This window comes from Oncorhynchus masou, chromosome 29, assembly GCF_036934945.1.
Source record: "Oncorhynchus masou masou isolate Uvic2021 chromosome 29, UVic_Omas_1.1, whole genome shotgun sequence".
NCBI lineage: Eukaryota > Metazoa > Chordata > Actinopteri > Salmoniformes > Salmonidae > Oncorhynchus > Oncorhynchus masou.
Genome location: NC_088240.1, coordinates 43,003,590 through 43,029,241, shown reverse-complemented (window position 1 = coordinate 43,029,241; position 25,652 = coordinate 43,003,590). Strand labels below are relative to the sequence as shown.

The 25,652-nt window shown below is 42.1% G+C and overlaps 1 protein-coding gene across 3 annotated transcripts in view; it reads left to right on the top strand.

Annotated features, from left to right (window-relative positions):
* The window catches only part of LOC135519847 (histone deacetylase 4-like), a 126,213-nt gene that overhangs the window by 30,615 nt on the left and 69,946 nt on the right, over positions 1-25,652 (top strand). For 2 of the 3 annotated variants that reach the window (XM_064945054.1, XM_064945052.1), the window contains exons 2-5: positions 2,405-2,676; positions 7,939-8,089; positions 11,526-11,646; positions 16,761-16,879. In XM_064945054.1, coding sequence (XP_064801126.1) covers positions 2,405-2,676; positions 7,939-8,089; positions 11,526-11,646; positions 16,761-16,879 — 663 coding nt within the window. The remainder of the gene's footprint in view (positions 1-2,404; positions 2,677-7,938; positions 8,090-11,525; positions 11,647-16,760; positions 16,880-25,652) is intronic. The other variant, XM_064945053.1, reaches the window with a different exon arrangement.

Genomic DNA, 25,652 nt, shown 5'->3' with positions numbered 1-25,652 from the left:
CCTCCAGCTAGGATGGAGTCCGTCACTCCTCAGCAGGCCAGGCTTGGTCCTGTTTGTGGGTGAGTCCCAGAAATCTACAAATTCTATCTTTTGGGAGGGCCAGAAAACAGTTTTCAACCAGCGATTGAGTTGTGAGAATCTACTGTACTGCTCATCACTCCCCCTAACTGGGAGGAGGCCAGAGACAATTACTCGATGCCAACACATCTTTCTTCTTTCGGGTTTACACGCTGAAGCTATGTTGCGCTTGGTAACCTCTGACTGTTTCATCCTAACATCGTTTGTCCCGTCGTGGATAACACTATTCCTATATTCTCCACATTCGCCAGTTTTAGCCTTAGTCAGCACCATCTTCAGATTAGCCTTAACGTCAGTAGCCCAGCCCCCTGGGAAACAGTGTATGATCGCCGGATGAATTGTTTTAAGTCTTATACTACAGGCAATGGAGTCGCCAATGACTAGGGTTTTCAATTTGTCAGAGCTAATGGGAGAAGGAGAGACCAGAGAAGGCTCGGCCTCTGACTCTGACCAGTTGCTTAATGGGGAGAACCGGTTGAAAGTTTCTATCGGCTGAATTAGCGACACCGGTTGAGCATTCCTACAGCATTTCCTTCCAGAAGCCATGAGAAAATTGTCAGGTTGCGTGGACTGTGCGAGGGATTTATACTACTAACTGTACTTATTGGTGGCACAGATGCGGTTTCATCCTTTCCTACACTTAAATTACCCTTGCCTGACGATTGTGTCTGAAGCTGGGCTTGCAGCACGGCTACCCTTGCCGTAAGGTGATCGTTCTCCTGTATATTATGAGTACAGCGACGGCAATTAGAAGGCATCATGTTAATGCTACTACTTAGCTTCGGCTGGTGGAGTTCCTTATGAACCATGTCCAGATAAAGCGTCCGGGGTGAAAAGTTTAATGAAAAAAGTTGAGCGAGGGGAAAAAATTAAAATATAAAACGGTAATTAAAAAGTAAAAACCGTAAAGTTGGCAGATAGCAAAGCAGCACGTAAACAAGTCTACATATTTGTGACCGGATAGTAGTTAATGTGATTGGATGTTAAGTATTTGACGAGGCTACCTGTATTTGACATTGTGTTGTTATTTAGCTGAACACTAGATGGTTTAATTAGATTTTTGCCACTGAAACGAGGCTACTAAAAAAAATTTTTTTTTAAATGTATTTGGCGTACCCCCAACGGCATTGAGCGTACTCCTGGGGAATACTAGCTGTAGAGGAATGAAGCTACTGTATGTTTGAATTGAAGCTGTAAAACATATCAAAACTAGGTTTCACTTGTTGTTCCAGCAAAACATAGAAACACTGTTGTACTACCAACTTTTTACCACTAACTTGTATACAAATTAATTGAGAACTTTGATTCAGGGTTTGGCATGTGTGTACGTCATGTGGCGTATGTGTTACGTAACAGGGTCTTTGTCTCCAATTCAAGCAATGAGGCCACAGCTGAAAAAGTGCTTATCTACTTGTTCAAAAACTAACCACACTGGAAGTTATTCACTCCAGCGCTGTGTCCTGCCCAGAAGAGCATTTCCTCCTCCCTCCTCTCAATACACTCTCAATGCCCCCTTTGTGCCCATATCCCTCATAGCCTCCACCCCCAAAACCCATGGCGTCACAGAGATGATTGTTACCCTATTCCATGATGAGAGTGGCAGGTTTTTCTCTTCTCTGTATTGATAAACTCTGTGACATTTTGAGGAGGACCTCTTTTGTTTGGCCCTAAACCCCACCTAAACTCTCTCTTCTGGCCAGTGTCATTGTATTGCTGCACAACTCGTGACATTCTCCTCTTTGAGATGTGTGCCCCGCTGTGAGCTGGTACAGTAGGAATGAGTGGGGATCCTTTTTGAGATGCACACACATAGATAAGCACACAGACACACACACACCACTCCTCTCAAACGTGAGCATACTGCAGCCTGTTCCTGGTCCACACATATTGTCGCAATGCTGGCATGTACACACACAAACACACACATAGTAGTAGCTGTCAGTACTTTTTTCCTTTTGTTTGTAGCCTATTGTCAATCCCAACATCACACAACTCCCATCGTGGTACAACTCCTACCGCCACACTCTACATCAAACACCATAGTGTGTAACAAAAAGCCGTCGTTCGAGTATCATCTGTGCCGTGTAGACCTACAATGAAGACTCATTAGCCTTTTGCCAAGGCTGAGCATTATTAAATGAGGTCAGGGGGATATTCTATTCTATGGGTCATTCAATGAATGGGCTCCGATTGGACCTGCAAGTTTGTGTGTCTGAGAAAGAGCCTTGGGAAAGGCTACTGTGTCCTCTCGTTTTTGATTGAATCCTACGTCATAAAGGAACAACAGCCATGGAAAATGTCGGTAACCCCCACTTTCTCTCCCCAGTCGACGTGAGCATGGCACTGCCCTTGCAGGTGCCCCCGGCTGCCATTCCCATGGACCTGCGCCTGGACCAGCCCTTTGGCCTAGCACCACGACCAGACGACCAGTGCCACCAAGGACAGGTCCCAGGTCAGCGGGAGCAGCAGCTGCAGCAGGAGTTGCTGGCCCTCAAACATAAACAGCAGATCCAGAGACAGGTGCTCATCGCTGAGTTCCAGCGGCAACATGAGCAGCTCTCACGCCAGCACGAGGCCCAGCTACAGGAGCATGTTAAGGTGTGTGTGTGTGTGTCCTCTCCTCTCCATCTTTTTAGTGATCTCTCCTCACCACGCAACTTATTCGACCCCTCATCCCAATCTTACCCCCCCCCCATCACCTGCTGCTCTTCCCCCTCTCTCCATCCTTCCTTCCCCTTTGCTCGAGGGCTGTCTGGATTTCTGCAGAAAGATTTTCATTGCAACAGGTACTTGGCTCAACAGATTGTGGTAAGGACAGAGGGGATGGGTGTAAGAGAGGACATGCATGTATGCGTGTGTGCGTTTGTGTGCCTATGCCTGTGCATGCTAGTGATACCCGCTTTTACGATGCTGATAAAGAGGGCACCTTTACAGACGGTCCCTCACAAATCATTCATTCTCTCAAGATGCTGAAATATATAATATTTCTCCACTCCTGTTCCAGAGTCCAAAATCTACATTTGGTGTATCGTTCTACCGCAATAAGTGCTTAATTCTGTTCTGCAGGAGTTGATATTATATTACTCTACATGTGAGAGGTTATAAACCTACAGTCAGTGTCCAGATTTCAGTTAATATTCCTTGTAACCCGTCTGAACAGTAGGCTACAATTCCCTTGACATGCCATATCCCCGTCTTGTTAGTGTCCAACGTCAGATAATAATAATGAAAGAAAAACCTCTAACTAGCCTATAGAGATGTATTGCAAAAGAATCATACAGTATATTTATGGATTTTTAATGCATTGTTCTCTCTTTATTCCACCTGCCCGCCCGCCCTTCGTCCACACAATATTTCATGACCATAAACCCACCCGCCCTGTGGATATAACCGCGGGGACTGCGGATTATGAGTCAACCCGCGCTTCACTAGCGCATGCGTGTGTGTGATGTAACTGGATCTGCCGGTTACGTTGGGCTGCTTTTCTGATCTTAATAGGAACCCCGTCCTTGGGAAACTGTGTATGCATGTGTACCAGCGCATATGTGTGTGTGTGTGTGACAGTGAGAGGAAGTGCTCGCTTTGCAAACAGGCCTCCACGGTGTTGCCACGGGCCACAGCCTCAATCAGGCAATGGGAGCGAGGCAGCCCAGGCTAAAAATAACTCTGTCTGAAAGCTCCAGTCACAGCAGCCAGTGGGCTTCAGCACCAGGTAGGGTGGGATGCACAGTGATTGGCACATCACTAGCTCTACATTATGCCTTGACAGCATGCTGACTGTATTCTATTTTGCTCTGTTCCAGTCAACACCCACCTGTACTGGTTGAAATTATGCAAATACTCTCCATAGTGAGGCTTTTATCATTCAGTCATTTAGGCATTTAGTCTCACTCTTGACGACTTCTTAAAGAGTAACTTTCATTTAAAAAAAATATTAGTGATATATTTTTACTACTTTTAGTGAAACTCTACCATTGAATTAAAGCAGAAAGCACCAGTGACTCGGTCTATAAAAAAGTGGTCAGATGAAGCAGATGCTAAACTACAGGACTGTTTTGCTAGCACAGACTGGAATATGTTCCAGGATTCTTCAGAATAGCATTGAGTAGTACACCACATCAGTCACTGGCTTTGTCAATAAGTGAATTTAGGTTGTCGCCACAGTGACTGTACGTACATACCCCAACCAGAAGCCATGGACTACAGGCAACATTCGCACTGAGCTAAAGGGTAGAGCTGCCGCTTTCAAGGAGCGGGACTCTAACCCGGAAGCTTATAAGAAATCCTGCTATGTCCTCAAAAGAATCATGAAACAAGCAAAGCGTTAATACAGGACTAAGATCAAATTGTACTACATCGGCTCCAACGCTCGTTGGATGTGAAACTATTACAGACTACAAAGGGAAGCACAGCCAAGAGCTGCCCAGTGACACAAGCCTACCAGACAAGCTAAATAACTTCTATGCTCGCTTCGAAGCAAGTAACACTGAAACATGCATGAGAGCACCAACTGTTTCAGATGACTGTGTGATCACGCTCTCCACAGCCGATGTGAGTAAGACCTTTAAACAGATCAACATTCACAAGGTCACTGGGTCAGATGGATTACCAGGACGTGTACTCCTAGCATGCACTGACCAACTGGCAATGATGAGACAGCCTATAGGGAGTAGGTCAGAGACCTGACCATGTGGTGCCAGGACAACAACCTCTTCCTCAATGTGATCAAGACAAAGGAGATGATTGTGGACTACAGGAAAAAGAGTACCGAGCATGCCCCCATTCTCATTGGCGGGGCTGTAGTGGAGCAGGTTGAGAGCTTCAAGTTCCTTGGCGTCCACATCAACAACAAACTAACATGGGAAAAGCACACCAAGACAGTCATGAAGAGGGCGCTGCAAAATCTATTCCCCCTCGGGAGACTGAAAAGATTTGTCATGGGTCCTCAGATCCTCAAAAGATTTTACAGCTGTACCATCGAGAGCATCCTGACGGGTTGAATCACTGCATGTTATGCTAACTGCTCAGCCTCCGACCGCAAGGCACTACAAAGGGTAGTGCATATTGCCCAGTACATCACCGGGGCCAACCTTCCTGCCATCCAGGACCTCTATACCAGGCGGTGTCAGAGAAAGGCCCTAAATCATCAAAGCCTCCAGCCACCTTAGTCCTAGGCTGTTCTCTCTGCTACCGCACGGCAAGCCATACCGGAGCGCCAAGTCTAGGTCCAAGAGGCTTCTAAACAGCTTCTACCCCCAAGCCATAAGACTCCTGAACAGCTAATCAAATGGCTACCTAGACTATTTGCAACCCCCCCACCACCCACTACGCTGCTGCTACTCTCTGTTATTGTCTATGCATAGCCACTTCAACAACCCTACCTGCATGAACATAATTATCTTTAATACCTCAACACTGGTGCCCCCGCACATTGACACATTGACTCTGCACCGGTGCCCAATGTATATAGCCCTGCTATTGTTATTTACTGCTGCTTTTTAATGATTTGTTTTTCTTATCTCTTACTTTTTTAAACTCTTTTTTTAGGTATTTTCTTAACTGCATCGTTGGTTAAGGGCTTGTAAGTAAGCATTTCACTGTAAGGTCTACACCTGTTGTATTCGGCGCATGTGACAAATACAATTTGATTTGAAATTGTGATGTAGAGGCACCTTCAGAAGGGAGGGGTTCGGTATGAAATACACTCCCTTCTAGATGTGCTGGTTGGTACCACCTCAAGGCTTACTATAAATGCAGGTGACAGCGCGCCTTATTTGGTAATGGTCTTGGTAAGTGGAGTGTGCCATGATGCTTCTCTGACTAGCCAATTGACATTACACAAAATTCAAAAGACAGTAAAGCACATATCCGCATATGATGAAATTTTTTCTTACCCTTTCATACACATCTATGTGCTTTTTACGAAGAAAATAAACATGTAGGCTATGAGGATTATGTTTTTATATTCGTAGCTACATCCATCGTAACAAGAAATACAGTATTTCTACATTGTAGAATAATAGTGAAGACATCAAACTATGAAATAACTCATACGGAATCATGTAGTAACCCAAAAAGTTTTAAACAAATCAAAATATATTTTTATTTTAGATTCTTCAAAGTAGCCACCCTTTGCCTTGATGCCAGCTTTGCACACTCAGGCATTCTCTCAACTGGCATTATCTGGAATGCTTTTCCAACAGTCTTGAAGGAGTTCCCACGTATGCTGAGTACTTGTTGGGGGCTTTTCCTTCACTCTGCTGTCCCACTCATCCCAAACCATCTCAATTGGGTTGAGGTCGGGTGATTGTGGAGGCCAGATCATCTGATACAGCACGCAGTCTCCTCTGAACAGTTGATGTTGAGATGTGTCTTTTACTTGAACTCTGTGAAGCATTTATTTGGGCTGCAATTTCTGAGGCTGGTAACCCTAATGAAATTATCCTCTGCAGCAGAGGTACATCTGGGTCTTCCTTTCCTGTGGCGGTCCTCATGAGAGCCAGTTTCATCATAGCACTTGATGGTTTTTGCGACTGCACTTGAAGAAACTTTCAAAGTTCTTGAAATGTTACTGATTTACTGACCTACATGTCTTAAAGTAACGATGGACTGTCTTTTTTCTTTGCTTATTTGAGCTTGGAGAATATACAAATATATTTTGATTTTTGATTTGTTTAACACTTTTTTGGTTACTACATGATTCCATATGTGTTAATTCATAGTTTTGATGTCATTCTACAATGTAAAAAATAGTAAAAATAAAGAAAAACCCTTGAATGAGTAGTGTCCAAACTTTTGACTAGTACTGTAGATGACAATGTTGGTAATGTCAACTTGTTTTTCCCCTGATCAGTATGACTGATTGGTGGTGCAGTCCACTAACAGTTGGCTCATAGTTCAATAGTTGTGAGTTCTAATCCCACATGGGGCACGATATCTTTTTTTTCACATCTTTGATTTACAATATTCATCCCATGCCCACACACTTATAATTCTGAAAAGTAAAAGCAGACATGTGAGAGGGGTCATCCTGGAAGTAGTTGTGGGCTTTATACATTACTCAAGACCATTCTGTGAGTTCATTTGACCATTGGAAAAAGAGCTACTGCGTAAATACTGCATTGCGGGTTGGATTGAATTGAGCCCCTAAACTTCATTTTCAGGGGGTCATTTTTTATGCAACACTGCAATAAATTTGAGTCCACATAAAAAAATCTGAATGTTAGCCCCATGGAGTATTTGAACTTACACCGCAAGTGGCTATAGACGTCAGGGACTCTGCATCCTAAAACTGTGTTGCTTGTGATGCACCTCATTTTTATTATAAGAGCATGCCAGTGGACTTCTGTTAAAAGTATGATTTAGTGAGAAAGTGTTAGGGTCAGGTACAACTAAGTTTACCCACCCCCAAATAAATATTTATGAACAATTCCCTCCACTCACAACTTCTCATCTGAATGCAATTTTTGGAAATTTGTGTTTCCCAGCTGAAATGAAATCTGCAGGGGACACTTGCTGTTGAAATCTAGTGATATTGATGTCAGCCAGTGGTGTTAGATTTTTTCCATTGAAAGGAAGTGTGTCTGTGTGTGTGTGTGTTTAGAACCATGTGTTTTTTGTTTATCTAGATGAGGTGATATCAGACAATGTGTGACCATGTCTCCCCCTTTCTCCCTTCCGTCTCTCTCTTCTTCTCCCCCATGTCCCTTCATCCCTCTCCATCTGCCCCATCTCTCTCCCCAATCACTGTTCTCCTCCCTCTCCCCATTTCCTATGCACTACCAGAAGCCCTGTAGCAGTGCCATCAGCAGGCTGTTGTATCAACATCACAGTAAAGTTTGTAGTAACATTGTGTTGCAGCACCAGCAAGACCTCCTGGCTCTGAAGCATCAGCAGGAGCTGCTGGAGCACCAGAGGAAGATGGAGAGACACCGCCAAGAGCAAGAGATAGAGAAACATCAGAGGGAGCAGAAACTCCTGCTGCTTAAGAACAAGGAGCGTTGCCAGGAGAGTGAGTGGCTCAGAATTACATCCTTTTTCTTTTTTTCTTTCTTCCCCCTTTTCTTCTCCCCAAGTTTGTGGTATTCAGTTGGTAGTTACAGTCTTGTCCCATCGCTGCAACTCCCGTATGGACTCGGGAGAGGCGAAGGTCGAGAGCCGTGCGTCCTCCGCAAACAACACGGACGAAGCTGGGTAAAGGGCTTCAATGCCGAAATCCTAAAGTATCCTTTTAAGTGCCGTAGTAAATTGCCTCCAGTCTCATAAAAGTCAGCACGTAGGCCCCGAAATGTGATTTAAAATGTGTCTGTATTAGTAATCATCATGTGCCGTGTGTCCCCCCCCACGCTCGCTGCTTCACCGCTTGACATGTTAGTCACTTGTTGCCAGCTCTGTCTTATTCTCACTCATTGTGTTTCTTCTTGACACACACTTTTACAGACATATGCACACACACACACACTTATTTTGCTCCCTTTTTACTCTTGCTCTTCTTTTTTTTCCACTCTTTCCATTTTCTCTCTCTCCATCTCCCCGTGTGGAGGATCCCCTCTGGGAAGTGTTAACGGTGTGATGGCGAGGTGGTAATTGAAGAGAGAGCTGTGAGAGAACACACCTTGTGATACCTTGTTTAAAAAATAACAAACACACCAACACACTAAAAAAAGCCCATTTAACTGCCACTGTCTCGGTGGAATTCCCATGAAAGTATGTATTTTTCCCTCTATGGAATCTCTGTGTGACTCTGCTCCAACAGATTACAGTTCTGGGCATATTTCCTTCGACGGCCGAAGATGTAACACGCGTTTCCCAATACACCATGCAGAGAGAATGGTCGGTCAGTGCGTCTTTGGAACGTGTCGATACTGATAGGATTTAAGGAAAGGGAGCGCTGCTCTCAGATCAGCTTTCTCTGTTCAAATATTTCCTGAACATTAGAATTATTTCACCATACTGACAAGGGATCAGCACCTGGAGAGATATTACCACATATGGCTGCAAATATTGAGGCGGCCTACTCTAATGAAATAAAAATGCATTAAATCACTAATTTGGCACATCATTGTGCACATGTTAGGCTGCACATCATTAAATATATTGAGACAAATTAAATAGAGTAGCCTACAAGTAGCAAAATATAAATAAATTGATTGAACATGAAATGTATTTGAATATGATTGAAAAAGGCCTACAGTACCTTCAGAAATATTCATACCCCTTGAATTATTCTACATTTTGTTGGTATAGACTGAATTCAACATGGATCAAATACAAACAATTCTCACCCATCTAGAAAAATATATTTTTAAATTTTTGCTAATGTATTGAAATTAAATACAGAAATACCTCATTTACATACGTATTCACACCCCTGAGTCAATACTTTGTAGAAGCACATTTGGCAACGATTACAGTCTTTCTGGTTAAGTCTCTTAGAGCTTTCCACACCTGGATCGTGCAACATTTGCCCATTACTCTTTTCAAAATTATTTTAGTGCTGACAAATTGGTTGTTGAACATTGCTGGACAACAATATTCAGGTCTTGCCATAGATTTTCAAGTAAATTTGAGTCAAATCTGTAACACTTCATTAAAGGTATTGTTGGATATTATCATCCTAATCCTAATATTATTCATATATAATATAAGACAAGTACTGGAAGCAATAGAACACAATGACAATTCTGGGAAACCAGGCCTGGCAGTCATAGCAGACTTTGAAAAGGCCTTTGATAAAGTACGACTGGGATTTATATAAAAATACCTGGACTATTTTAATTGTGGAGAATCTCTTAAAGGTGTAAAATAGTAAATAATGGCTACTTCTCAGAAAGTATTCAATTGTCAAGAGGAGTAAAACAAGGTTGTCCAGTATTGGCATATCTATTTATTATGGCAATCGAAATGCTATTCAAATCAGATCCAACTACAATATCCAGGGCTTAAAAAAACAAAGGTGTCATTGTACACTGACGATTCATGTTTTCTTCTTTCAGTTATTTGAAAATTAAATAATATTCTAAATATAATTATTTTTAAAACAAGCCATAGAAAGCTGGTTACAATTTCAGTTTAATCCATCAGAAAAGACAGAACAAATATTACAACAAATATTAAACTCAAATATACTAATTGATATAAATTGATATATTATACATTTGAAATGATATACATATTTACAAGAAAATATATATGGGGGATTGGAAATACTGCAGACAATTACATTGATAGAAGCCACAATCTATCTACAATATTAAAGCTCATCTACTACCTAAAAAAAACATACAACATAATAATTTAACTCGGCCACTCAGGAACTTTCACTGTCTTTTAGTTTATTGTCATGAAAGGTTAATTCATCTCCCAGTGACTGGTGGAAAGTAGACTGAACCAGAATTTCATCTAGGATTTTGACTTTTAAATCTGTTCCTGGGTGGCAGGGTAGCCTAGTGGTTAGAGCATTGGACTAGTAACCGCAAGGTTGCAAGTTCAAACCCCTGAGCTGACAAGGTACAAAGCTGTCGTTCTGCCACTGAACAGGCAGTTAACCCACTGTTCCTAGGCTGTCATTGAAAATAAGAATTTGTTCTTAACTGACTTGCCTAGTTAATTAAAATTAAATTTTTCATCCTGAAAAACTCCCCAATCCTTAAAGATTACAAGCATACCCATAACATGACGCAGCCACCAAACATAACACTTTATATTCTGGACAAAAAGTTAATTTCTTTGTAACATGTTTTGCAATAGTTAGTGCCTTGTTGTAAACACGATGAATGTTTTGGAATATTTTATTCTGTACAGACTTCCTTCTTTTAACTCTGTCAATTAGGTTAGTATTGTGGTGTAACTACAATGTTGTTGAGCCATCATCAGTTTTCCCCTATCACGGCCATTACACGCTGTATCTGTTTTGGCCTCATGGTGAAATCTCTGAGTGATTTTTACCTACAGTGTGTGCACTAACTGGATGCATTGATACACCATCCAGTGTCCAGGTGCCCTTCTTTACAAGGCATTGGACAACCTCCCTGGTCTTTGTGGTTGAATCTGTGTTTAAAAATCACTGCTCGACTGAGGGACCTTACATATAATTTGTATGTTTGGGTTACAGAGATGAGGTAATCATTCAAAAATCATGTTAAACACAATTATTGCACACAAACGTTTACTCCTGAATTTATTAGGCTTGCCGTAACAAAGGGGTTGAATACGTATTGACTCACGACATTTCAGATTTTATATAGAAAGGCTATATTTTAACTGAATGTCATTGGGGCATGTAAAGATCTATATTCAAGTTTAATCCAACAGCAAGGAGGAACCACATCTGAAGCGGGAAACAGAATGATACGGGTTCCTCCAGGCTATTTTGAAGGTTGTATTTGTAGTACTTGTCCTGTAATTTTGTAGTCCCTAATCCTTGGCTTCTCGCTCATCTCTCCCAGGTGCGGTGGCCAGCACAGAGGTCAAGATGAGGCTGCAGGAATTTGTCCTGAACAAGAAGAAAGCCCTGGCCCAGCGCAACCTCAACCACTGCATGTCTACTGACCCACGCTATTGGTATGGGTGAGTATATTACCCACACCCCACACCCCACACCCTTACTCTTACCCAACTATAGGTAAAGTTGAACTTACTTATGCTGGTGCAATGCGCCAAATGATGACATGTCAGAACTCTCTGTTCTTCATGGAAGCTGCATAGCCCCCCCCCCCACCCAATCCACGTCCATCCTGATATTGTAGATGTTAAAGGATATGATGAGAATACAGTGGCTTGTGAAAGTATTCAGCCCCATGGCATTTTTCCTATTTTGTTGCCTTACAACCTGGATTTAAAATATATTTTTGGGGGGTAGGGGTTGTATTATTTGATTTACACAACTTAACTACCACTTTGAAGATGCAACATATTTTTTATTGTAAAACAAACAAGAAAATAGACAAAAAAACAGAACACTTGAGCATGCATAACTATTCACCCCCCTCAAAGTAAATACTTTGTAGAGACACATTCTCTTGGGGCACATCTAGCCACTGGGATTTTTGCCCATTCTTCAAGGCAAAACTGCTCCAGCTCCTTCAAGCTGGATGGGTTACGCTGGTGTACAGCAATCTTTAAGTCATACCACAGATTCTCAATTGGATTGAGTTCTGGGCTTTGCCTAGGCCATTCCAAGACATTTAAATGTTTCGCCTTAAACCACTCGATTGTTGTTTTAGCAGTATGCTTAGGGTCATTGTCCTGCTGGAAGGTAAACCTCAGTCCCAGTCTCAAATCTCTGGAAGACTGAAACAGGTTTCCCCTCAAGAATTTCCTGTATTTAGCGCCATCAATCATTCTGTCAATTCTGACCAGTTTCCCAGTCCCTGCTGATGAAAAACATCCCACAGTATGATGCTGCCACCACCATGCTTCACCAAGGGGATGATGTTCTTGGGGTGATGGGAGGTGTTGGGTTTGTGCCAGACATGACGTTTTCCTTGATGGCCAAAAAGCTACATTTTAGTCTTATCTGACCTTCTTCCATATGTTTGGGGAGTCTCCCACATGCCTTTTGGTGAACATCAAATGTGTTTGCTATTTTTTTCTTTAAGCAATGGCTTTTTTTCTGGCCACTCTTCCGTAATGTCCAGCTCTTTTGAGTGTACGGCTTAAAGTGGTCCTATGGACAGATACTCCAATCTCCTCTGTAGAGCTTTGCAGCTCCTTCAGGGTTAGCTTTGGTCTCTTTGTTGCCTCTCTGATTAATGCCCTCCTTGCCTGGTCCGTGAGTTTTGGTGGGCGGCCCTCTCTTGGCAGGTTTGTTGTGGTGGCATATTCTTCCATTTTTTTGTATAATGGATTTAATTGTGCTCCATGGAAAGTTCAAAGTTTCTGATTTTTTTTATAACCCAACCCTGATCTGTACTTCTCCACAAGTTTGTCCCTTGGTCTTCATGGTGCCGCTTAGTGGTGTTGCAGAATCTGGGGCCTTCAGAACAGGTGTATATATACTGAGATCATGTGATAGATCATGTAACACTTCGATTGCACACAGGTGGACTTTATTTAACTAATTCTATGAATTCTGAAGGGAATTGGTTGCACCAGATCTTATTTTGGGGCTTCATAGCAAAAGGGGTGAATACATATGCACGCACCACTTTTCAATTTTTGAAATATATATATATATATATTTTTTTTTTAAAGAAGTATTTTTTTTTCACTTCACCATTTTGGACTATTTTGTGTTTGTCCATTACATGAAATCCAAATAAAAATCCATTTATATTACAGGTTGTAATGCAACAAAAATGGAAAAACTCCAGGGAGTGGAATACTTTTGCAAGGCGCTGTAAGCAGTATAGTAATAGCTCCATCTCTCCTTCTGATACTAGGTAGAATTACCTCCATATTGCTGGCACCTTTTACAATCCACTCAGTTCTACACAAGTGTACATGGGTTAAAGGCTAAATCAGTGGTATACAAAGTTGGCGTCGCCCTAATGGGGCGTCAACATTTGTATTCATTTTTTTATTCACTTTTTGGTGGCGATAATTAAGATGACAAATTATTTTATGGGACAATATACAAACGTTTTCGAGAAAGATAAATTAGAATACAAAAATATATAGAGAGTAATTGTTTTTATTGGTTTATTTGCATGTTGATAAGAAAGGAAACGGGCTATCTAGAGATGAAAGTGTAATGAATTGAAGGTTATTTGTTGATGTAAAAATATACATTTATCGATTTTATAGGTGTGTTATTAGATTTGGGGTGGGAAAATTCTGGTGGAAAAAATGGGGTCCACGCTGAAAAAGATTGAATACCAATGGGTTAAATGGTCTATTTAGGATTGGGTCTCACTGTCTGTGCCTCAGATCGAATCTACTATGCAGGACCGGTCTCTCTCTCTACCTCTGCTCTCTCTTTCCCAATTTCTCTCTTGCTCCCCTCCTCCTCCCTCTTTCTCTCTCCACCCCTACCTGTCACGGTTTTCATTTGGTGAAGGAGAGTCGGACCAAACTGCAGCGTGTCTATTGTGATCCATGTTTAATAAAACAAACGTAATCAAAAAAACAACAAAACAAATAAACGAAAACCAAAACAGCCTAAACTGGTGTCAACTAACACAGCACAAGGACATCAACACACTAAGGACAAAACAAACTACAAATGGTTCCCAATCAGAACAACGATAAACCTGCCTCTGATTGAGAACCACTCCAGACAGCCATAGACTTTGCTAGATAACCCCACTAGCTACAATCCCAAATACATACACACCAAAACCCCAAGACAAAACACACCACAATACAAAAACTCCATGCCACACCCTGGCCTGACCCAATACATGAAGAAAAACACAAAATACTTAGACCAGGGCGTGACACTACCTCTCCATCCCCACTCTCCCCTCCTCTCTCTCTCTCTCTCTCTCTCTCTCCTCTCTCTGTTCTCTCTCTCACCTCTCTTCACACAGACACGTAGCCCATCTCCCGGGACCTCTGCTGTCGCCTTCTGATATGGGGAAATGAGGAGGTGCACAGAAAGGGTTTTGAGAGGAACCACCCGATGAATATTAACACACTGGCACCACTCTCTTTCTTTTTCTTGATTTCTTTCACTTTCGCTCTCTCTATCCTCTTTTTTTCTTTCTGTCTTTTTTTCTTTCTTTCTTTCTTTTTCTTTCTTTCACTACAGTAGTAGTGATGGTTTAAGCTGGAGTCCTTAATGGTGAAACTGCCACGTCTGTTTGGGATATTACAACAACAAAGAAGTTACTGCAAACAGCCAAATATGTACTGCATTTTTTTTGTTGCCACGCTGCTTGACGCACCTTACCTCCGTTTCATCCACAAAACATAAACAATAAAAAAGGTACATCTGACCTGACCTGTTCTGTTCACCGGACGTGCTACCTGTCCCAGACATGCTGTTTTCAACTCTCTAGAGACAGCAGACTCTGAATGATCGGCTATGAAAAGTCAACTGACATTTACTCCTGAAGTGCTGACCTGTTGCACCCTCTATAACCACTGTGATTATTATTATTTGACCCTGCTGGTCATCTATGAACATTTGAACATATTGGCTATGTTCTGTTATAATCTCCACCTGCCACAGCCAGAAGAGGACTGGCCACCCCTCATAGCTTGGTTCCTCTCTAGATTTCTTCCTAGGTTCTGGCCTTTCTAGGGAGTTTTTCCTAGCCATTGTGCTTCTATTGCTTGCTGTTTGGGGTTTAGGCTGGGTTTCTGTACAGCACTTTGAGATATCAGCTGATGTAAGAAGGGCTTTATAAATACATTTGATTGATTGATACTGAGGTGGACAGTGGCGCTGTTTTCCCTAATGCGGATTAAATCCTTAAGTCCTTGGAGAGGAGTTTAACTTCCCATTGGTGGTCTTCGAGCGTTAGTGAGGCTGGGGCTAGTTATCTTGACAGTTTTACAGGGGTTATACTTAGTTTTGTTTACTCTTTACTTGTTTGTTTCCCCACCTCCCAAAAAAAGACCACTGACAGCAGCCACATAAAAAGAGCACTCTAAGACACCATCGAACACCAGATATTTTATTCATCAAAACATGTTTATATTCTGACAGCTACGGCAGCATTTTTATAATTGCCACATGAGCCAAAGACATGTCAGCCATGCAACCTAGACGGGCTCGCTGTGTAGTTGAGATGGAGGGGAAAGCCAGACAGAACAATTCAATGGGCTGCGAAGATGACAGCTGACCTCAAATGGCCCCGGCCAGAGGAAACATCAACGATATTCTCTCTTAGCTATTAACTGAGAAACATGAAGCCCTCATCATGTTTTACTGTAACACAGTGGAACATAATGGCAGTTAAGGAAGACGGACACAGAGACAGACGGGTACACACTGTTCAATGGTAGCTGACGATAGACGGATACGCAGTAACAGAGATAGGCAGACAGAGAGACGCCTGTTTCTCCCTCACACTTACTGAAGCCACATCAACTGGCACGCACCATTGCTACCCAGTCAGACAGAGTGGCACGGACAGACGGGCAACATCAGCAGATCGTTCGCACACCAGCAGGACCTTGCAGTAGTAGTAGCTTTTTTGGCTCCATCAGATCTGTTCCCGCTCATTGCCGTGTCAGAGCGAGTTTGTTTACAAACACAGGGATTCGCACCCCTTCAGTCTGGGCATATGCATTGTAGGTAATCTGAGATGGCATGCAACGTGTCGGGCCAATATTAAAAAAGGTCTGCCTGAGAGGAGGTTGTGTGTGTGGTGGCGAGTGAACTGTGTGTCCTGTGTTTGTGGTAACGCTCATGCGCCAGCCTCTGTGTGTGTGTGTGCGTGCTTGTGCGTGTCTGTTTGTATTTATTAGGTGCTGCCAAGGCAGCTAGTCTTCCTGGGGTCCAAACATAGTCAGAAGTTTACATACACCTTAGCCAAATACATTTAAACTGTTTTTCACAATTCCTGATATTTAATCCAAGTAAAAATTCCCTGTTTTAGGTCAGTTAGGATCACCACTTTGTTTTAAGAATGTGAAATGTCAGAATAATAGCAGAGAGAATGATTTATTTCATCTTTAATTTCTTTCATCACATTCCCAGTGGGTTCGAAGTTGCAAGTGAGGTCGACTTTTGCTCTCTTTGAAGGACCCAAATGGAATGTTGTAAATGTGTATTTGTCTTCCCTATGTAGGAAGACCCAGCACAGCTCCCTGGACCATAGCTCCCCTCCCCAGACAGGGATGTCCACTTACAACCATGCCATCCTGGGGATGTACGACTCCAAAGACAACTTCCCTCTCCGCAAGACAGGTAGACCTCCTCCACCTTACCCCTGGACCCTAACCCCTAACCTCTTTTCACTTTGGAGTACACTATCAATGTGTTTTTTTGTTGCTTTCCTTGACTGTGTTTGAAGCTCTTTTTGAAAGCTCTTCCCTTTCCAACTTCCTCTTTCCACATTAAAACGAATCGGAACAGTTAGTTGGATTAAGTAAAAGTGAATAAGTGAATAGGTGTAAGCAATTTGGTGACCACTCCATTTGGCCTACTCCAACATATTACCTCCACACATCCGGGCTTTTTCAGATCAGCAAGAGGAAATGGGGCCAAAGTATTGAGCCAAAACATTTCAAGTAGATTTAGCCAACTGTGTTACTTTGTGCATGTTGTCATGGATGACACAACAGTTGCCACCAGTGACACAGTGCGGGCCGATTTGTCACCAGTTCCCAGCTGTCTTTGCTTCTGGGTCATTAGCAGTGTCCGTGTGTAGAGCATTGTAGTGTTGGGGCAGATTAGAGATGATAGTGGGGTAGATTATCAACCCAAGTTACTACTATGACCTATCGTGACATTCAAGAGTTCTTCGTGACTGGCTAGTATAAGGAGAATATCTCAGCATTTCTGCTGCTTTCTTATTTATAAGGGTTTCTGTTGTTAAGATTGTGTATTTTCTCCAAGAAATGTGGTTCAAGAGAGCAGCAAGGTTATACAAATCATTACCAACATGAGAACAGTGTTGACATGAGAAACATAAGAAAACAAACCAACTAAAATAAGCAGGCTGTCTATGAAACATACAGAGTCTGATACCAAGCAGTTCTGGTTGGAGAGTACCCATTTCAAATCCTTTGAGAAACTCTACTACCGCTGTGGGGGCTAGGCAGTGATTATTCAGTTAGCGTCTGGGCTCGTTTGTACACGTCTGTCCCTGCTCATCCAGCTGGAGATCAACCTCAGTGTACTCTGGAGCACCGACAGCCCTGCCGCCTGTGGGGATATGGACAGGAATGTGTTATCCCGGCGACGAGTGGGAATGTTATGACAGAAACAGGAGAGGGCCCAGGATTGAGCCTTGCTAGACACCTAAATAGGAGGTGAAAAAAAATTGAACAGACAGTCTTGGGTCTGGAAATGTTTAAGATTTGCTACTGTATACCTTGCACTGTTCACTCGGGGATAACTGCTGTACATCCACATTTCAAATACTTTATTTGAGTCCACAAATAATTTGCAAAGGGATACAAACATTGAAAAGGTGATAGATGCTCTATAGTGCGATTTGTGCGTAGCACCTCAGCTCAGGTACCAGGCTTGTAATATAATTTTGTGTTAAGGGTATACATTAAAACTACCATATGCATACTCCACATATTTCACCCCCCCCCCCTTCCTAATTAAAGTCCATCTCCTCATATCATTTCTCTACATTATAGTCAGGTTGTGCTTTACACTCCCTCCACATACATTCCCATTCCACACTCTCCACACCACCCCCTCATCTTTATTCTTTATCAGCTGTTTAGCCAAGCACTGAGACCTTATTGTCCTCACTGGGCCCTGCATGGTTTTTTATCTGTATTCCACTGTTATTAAACCGCTCACGGGTGAAAACTGCAGTGCGTGTCATTTCTCCTTTTGCGGGCGCCACTTCTCTCTGCTCTGCCGGCGGCTCCCATCACGGCAGTCATAACTGCGATGGCTGCACATTTTAATACTGTCGCGAGGAGGCTTTGTCTGTCTTTAATGTCAGAAGGAAAATGTCACACTTCTCATCCGTGTTTCTTCCGCTCCCTCGTATCATATCTCTAATATGGAACACGGTTCTAAAATCCTCCCAATGTATTTTCAATGTCTTCACTTAGTGGTAGTGTAGGCAGTAATTGACAAGCAATGCTTATACAACTGACTAGCTTTTGAGATATTCATTTTGTTACAGTAGATATTCAACAACAATATCTTGGACATAAAAATGTGAATATTTTTTACATTGATAACCAACATCCATGTCTGTATATTGGAATAATAGTTACTTTGAACCAGTTTGGGATGTTTGAAACTATTTATGGTTTTGATTCAGAGTTGGTTGAATCAGATCTTGCAAGTTGCACATTTACCTAATGCATTCAGATGGCTCTTATCCAATTTGTTTGGTCTTTTATTTGCAGCCCGCTTGTTTTCAGTTTTATGCAAGCAAATCACACCGAAAACAGTCTGGCGTCGTGTTCTTTTGTTCACCGTTGATTTGAATAGGAATAGACAAAGCACTGAAAGAGGTCTCCTTTATGTACACCCACTGAGAATCATGGAAATTAGCGTAGCATTAGCATCTCCATGTTCATCAATTTGACCATCTTCACTGGTAGTGAAGCTCATTCAGGCCTCAAACCATACACCTCATCACATGCCCATTCACAATGTGAAGTAGAGCCTCTTCAGTTTCCTGGATTATCTCCGTTTGACTCACTCGATTGTGTCTGTAGTAGTATGAAGACTGGACCCTCTCGGTCCCTGGAGCAATGTTATTTTCCAAAATGTTTGTGGAGAAACCGAAGTGTATTTTTGTGTGTGGATATTTTAAGGCCACGTTTCCTTGCTGTATCAATGTGAACGTTTCATTAGCACTGAAGAAATGAGAAAACACAACGAGAATCTACCTTTTGAGCCCAGTGTAGTTTAAATTCACAGATGGTTATATTGTCTGTTATTTTCTGTGTCTCTGAGGTTAATTCCCATAGATGTACATTTCTCAGAATCTTGTCAATGAGTTCCAGGGAAACCTATATCGATTCTCTCAAATCTCTACATTCGAGTCCTTTTAATAAATACAAAATTGAATGCATCTTCCTAAATGTTTTCAGTAACCTGCACAGGGCTGTCATTCTTCAAATCCGCTGAACATATGATTGGTGTGTTTTGTATTAGCGAACCTGTACTTTTACCCCTTTTTCATCATATCCAATTGGTAGTTACACTCTTGTCCCAACGCTGCAACTCCCCTACGGACTCAGGAGAGGCAAAGGTCAAGAGCCATGCATCCAAAACACAACCCTGCCAAGTCGCACTGCTTCTTGACACACTGCTTGCTTAACCCGGAAGTCAGCCGCACCAATGTGTCGGTGGAAACTTCATCCAGCTGGCGAATGAAGTCAGCTTGCAGCCACCCGTCCAACCACAAATAGTCGCTAGAGCGCGAAGGGACAAGGAAATCCCGACCGGCCAAACCCTCGCCCGAACCAGGACAATGCTGGGCCAATTGTGCGCCGCCTCAGTGGTCTCTCGGTCACCGCCTGGTATTGAACCCAGGGATGTAGTGACACCTCAAACATTGAGATGCAGTGACTTAGACCACTGCGCCACTTTGGAGGTGTGAACCTGTAACTTCTGAGTCTATCTAAAATATTTACTTTTAATCAGAATTTCAATGTACAGTCAATGGAGAAGTATTGAGCAGGAGCTTAGCATTTTGATACGGTTTAATTTGTTTACTGTCAATTGTCTCTATCAGCAATTTCATCTCCTCACTTTTCTGTGTTTCATTCAAGCAAAGTGCTACAGAATGTTTGCGAGTGAATGCATCAGTAGCCAATACTGCGAAGTGTCAATGCTAGCTATCAAGACTTCCCTCACTCAATTGCAGAAATAAAGGGAACAAGAAGAAGTGACAGAGAGGATGGGAAAGGGAGGGAGAGGGTTAGGAATTGAGGAGAGAGAGAGAGAGAGAGAGAGAGAGAGATAAGATGGAGGCGAGAATTAAAAAGAGAGGGAGGTGAGAGAGAGAGAGAGAGAGAGAGGGGAGCATAAAAACAAATGTACTGGAGTCAGCAGACAGTGCAGTTGGGCCCCTGCAGTGGGTTGTTTGGCGTGGCCACACTAACACCCTTCAAAGTCACCGCGTCCCTGGTGAACCCCAACAGGCTCCTCCAGTCAGACAGGCCATAAGCCCCTGGTTCTGCCTGCATCAACACTTTACCCCCCGCCATATCTCCTCTGAGCGTGAGAGAACAGAGAAAACCCTGGCACGGGCACAAACCTCCATCTACCCACTCCACCCCCCACTCCACCCACCCATCCATCCCCGACTCAGCCCTGTCTCCACTCCTGGCTACCAGCCACGTCCTTTGGCTCAGGCCCTTTGGGTATGCTTGAGCCACTCAGCCACACTGCAAATAAAGCTCAGTGCTGAAGGCCCAATGGCAAATTTTACGCCTCTCTTATTTTATGTCTCTTTCCATGCAACTTCAGTGAGTGTATTATTTCTTCAGCAGTGTTGCAGTGTTTTACTAGTGTGACATGCATTTTATGTGGTGGCTGTTCTAGACTGATTTTTACTAAAGCGTGACAGGAGAGATGTGAAAGCTAATGCAGCATTTGCAGACAAGTGTGTTGATGCTTCTGGAGCTTAATCCACATCCACCAGTCTTCACTTACAAAGCAACTAGTGCGTAAAGGTTCCAATGTATAGTTGAAGTCGGAAGTTTACATACACTTAGGTTGGAGTCACTTAGAGCTAGTGTCTATTTTCCTGAATTTTCGGCTGACTGATGTAACCAAAGTAAACTGCCTGTTACTCAGGCCCAGAAGCCAGGATATGCATATAATTGCATTGGGTTGAAAACATTTTGAAGTTTCTATAAATGTTAAAATAATGTCTGAGACTACAACACAATTGATATGGCTGGTAAAAGTACAAAGAAAAACAACTGGAATTTTCTTTTTTTGAGGTCATAAGATTCTTATAATGGAAGGATTTGGGCCCTATGTAATTCCAGCACCCAGATTGCAATTACTATGGTTTCCAGTAGATGTCAACAGTCTTTGTTCATTGTTTCAGGCTTGTTTCTTCAAAAACGAGCAAGAATTTGAAGTTCTTGTAGGAAGAGTCCCGGTACAATATCAGTCTGTTCGCGCCCCACGAAGAGGATGCGCGTTTACTAATTGTACTTTTCGATTGAACATACTTCTTTCCATATGAAATATTATAGTTTATTTACCTTTTTAGGGTACCTGATGATTAAATAGAAATGGAGTTTGACTTGTTTGAACAAAGTTTAGCGGTAGCTTTTTGGACTCCTTTGTCTGCATGTTGAACGAGTGGATTACTGAAATCGATGGCGCCAACTAAACAGACTTTTTGGGATATAAAGAAGGATTTTAACATTTTCAAAAGCAAGTGATTTATTTAATCGCTAGTTGTGATTTTACGAAGCCTGTGGTGGTTGAAAAATATGTTGTTGTGAGGCGCCGTCCTCAAACAATCGCATGGTATGCTTTCGCTGTAATGCCTATTGTAAATCAGACAATGGAGTTCGATTAACAAGAATGTAAGCTTTTAAATGATATAAGATACTTGTATGTTCATGAATGTTTAATATTATAATTATTTATTTGATTTGCACGCCCTCCAATTTCACAGGATGTTGTCGACAGCCGATCCTTAAGAATAAAAACTTGTTTTTCAACCACTCCACAAATTTCTTGTTAACAAACTATAGTTTTGGCAAGTCAGTTAGGACTTGTACTTTGTGCATGACACAAGTAATTTTTTCATCAATTGTTTACAGACAGATACACCTAATTGACTGTGCCTTTAAACAGCTTGGAACATTCCAGAAAATGATGTCATGGCTTTAGAAGCTTCTGATAGGCTAATTGACATCATTTGTGTCAGCGTCAGTGGTGTATAGGTGAGAACAGAGTCAAGAGCAGGAAACAGTACTGAGTAAAAATAACGTACTTTACTCTGGAAAAATAAACAGTACAAAATATCCACATGGGGAAATACAATCCCGAACACAGAAGACTAACACATAACAGGAACAATCACGCACAACACATAACGGGAACCAGGGGGTTAAATAGGGAAATAATAATAACTAAATGGGAACCAGGTGTGTACACTCAATACATAACAAATGGAAAACAGAAACATGGATCGGTGGCAGCTAGAAAGCTGGTGACGACAAGCGCCGAACACCGCCCGAACAAGGAGAGGCACCAACTTCAGACAACTTGAGTCAATTGGAGGTGTACCTGTTGATGTATTTCAAGGCCTACTTTCAAACTCAGTACCTCTTCGCTTATATCATGGGAAAATCTAATGAAATCAGCCAAGACCTCAGAAAAAAATCAAGTCAAATCCAAGTTTATTTGTCACATCCCCCGAATACAACAGCCCTTACAGTGAAATGCTTACTTACAGGCTCTAACCAATATTGAAAAAAAGGTATTAGGTGAACAATAGGTAGGTAAAGCAATAAAACAACAGTAAAAGACAGGCTATATACAGTAGCGAGGCTATAAAAGTAGCGAGGCTACATACAAAAAATGGTTAGTCAGGCTGATTGAGGTAGTATGTTCATGTAGATATGGTTAAAGTGACTATGCATATATGATGAACAGAGAGTAGCAGTAGCGTAAAAGAGGGGTTGGCGGGTGGTGGGTGGGACACAATGCAGATAGCCCGGTTAGCCGTGAAGCACGGGGGTGACAGTATCATGTTGTGGGGGTGCTTTGCTGCAGGAGGGCCTTGTGCACTTCACAAAATAGAAAAAGATGTGGACATATTGAAACAACCTCTCAAGACATCAGTCAAGGAAGTTACAGCTTGGACTCCTCCGCAAATGGGTCTTCCAAAGGGACAATGACCCCAAGCATACTTCCAAAGTTGTGGCAAAATGGCTTAAGGACAACAAAGTCAAGGTATTGTAGTGGCCATCACAAAGCCCTGACCTCAATCCCATAGAAAATTTGTGGGCAGAACTGAAAAAGTGTGTGCGAGCAAGGAGGCCTACAAACTTGACTCAGTTACACCAGCTCTGTCAGGAGGAATGGGCCATAATTCACCCAACTTATTGTGGGAAGCTTGTGGAAGGCTACCTGCAACGTTTGACCCTAGTTAAACAATTTAAAGGCTAATTGCGTGTATGTAAACTTCTGACCCACTGGGAATGTGATGGGAAAAAAAGCATTTCACATTCTTAAAATAAAGTGGTGATCCTAACTGACCTAAGACAGGGAATTTTTACTAGGATTAAATGTCATTAATTGTGTAAAACTGAGTTTAAATGTATTTGGCTAATGTGTATGTAAACTTCCAACTGTACCTTCTTTAATAAGACATCTTGAATCCCCCTCCTGCACCTTCTCACGAAATCCTGTAATACAGTATCTGCCAACAAAACCACAAGTAAACACTTGTATCCATCTGTGGCCAGTTTACTTCAAGACAGCTTTGTGGATACATGTAGTCTGCACCACCTTATTGTCAACTACTTCAGACTATTGTTCGCTTGGTCAGCCATATCGGGAGAGTCAGGCTAATTTTCACTGGATTGGATTATAATTTGTCTGGGGAATTGCATCTTTGAATGTGTTCCCATACACTCCTGCTGCTAATGCATGGCGTTCATGACTGGGCCGCCCCTGATCCTGTTAACAAAAGACTTTTGGACAAATGCCCTCCGTCGCTCTTTTTTTTATGATAATCAAGTTTAATAAGTTCAACCACAAGTTCAGCCCCTCAAATTGAAAGTGCACTTTCAAGAAGTGCTTATTCATTATATAACCCCACACACTCAAAGTCCTTTTGCTCTTCCCAAATGGGCCAGATCTATTCTCTGGCTGCACCTCGTTCTAAGTGCATTAAGACAGGTACATTTTAAACTCTTCTCCCTGTTTTTCATATTCAGGGATACACGGCGTTGAAGGGAAAGGGCAGGAAAACAAACAACAAACTTTCCCTGAACCAAATATCCACTGACTGCTATTATGAGTATGTGTTAAGTATATGTTGTTCTCCAAATCACGTAAAAATTGCATCTGATCATTTATGCATATGTTATTGGATGGTGCCCTCATTGAACATGTCCCCGCGTATAAATATCTAGGTATCTGGATTGACGAATAGCTATCTTTCAAAAAGCATGTTGATGAGTTAGTTAAGAAATGAAGAATTAAAAATTGTGTTCTTTTAGGAATAGGTCATGCCTTTCATTAGATAGCAGAAAACAAATCATTCAGTCGACTTTCATACCGGTTATAAACTATGGCAATATTGTCTATATGAATGCAGCTGCGACTTTATTGAAGCTATTGGACACAGTTTATCATAGCGCGCTATGCTTTAATACTGGCTTTAGGTTTGGTACACATCACTGCATTCTGTATCAGAAAGTAAGCATTGCCCTCTTTGAAGTCTCGTAAATCGATGCATTGCAACTTCCGCCGTACCTTACTTTATTTTGTATCTTAGACATACACGATATCAGATCCGGTCTCCATAGAGTTAGGTAAATCTGCTTTTAGTTTTTTTTTTGCACCTTACTTGTGGAATGATCTCCAAGGCTCTCTAAAGTTGGATGAGTTGGTTCCACTCGGGCGATTCAAAAGGCTGATTGAGGACCTTTTTACTGAACGATGTTTGTTTTCTATGATTTGTGTTTTTCTTTTCGTGCATTGATGTGAATATTGATGTGTATTGATGTGTTTACAGGGCACATCTGTGATAGAGACCTTGGTCTCAGAATGACTCTGTTAAATAAAGGTTAAATAAAGCATTTTAATAAAATAAAGCCAAGAGAGTCCCATGGGCCTTGCCCGACTTGACACAGACGTGGAATTGAGTCCTTCGCTAATGAACGTAGCGTGCCTTCTCTTGCCGGACCCATTTCACACGAGGTCACGGGCCAAAGGGTCAACTGGTTTGGTCTGGATTAATTGAAGTAAAGGGAGAGAGAGGAAGGATATGCCAGTGGGTGCTTCTGGGAATAAATCTGTCAATGTCTAGGGGTGAAAGACAAGA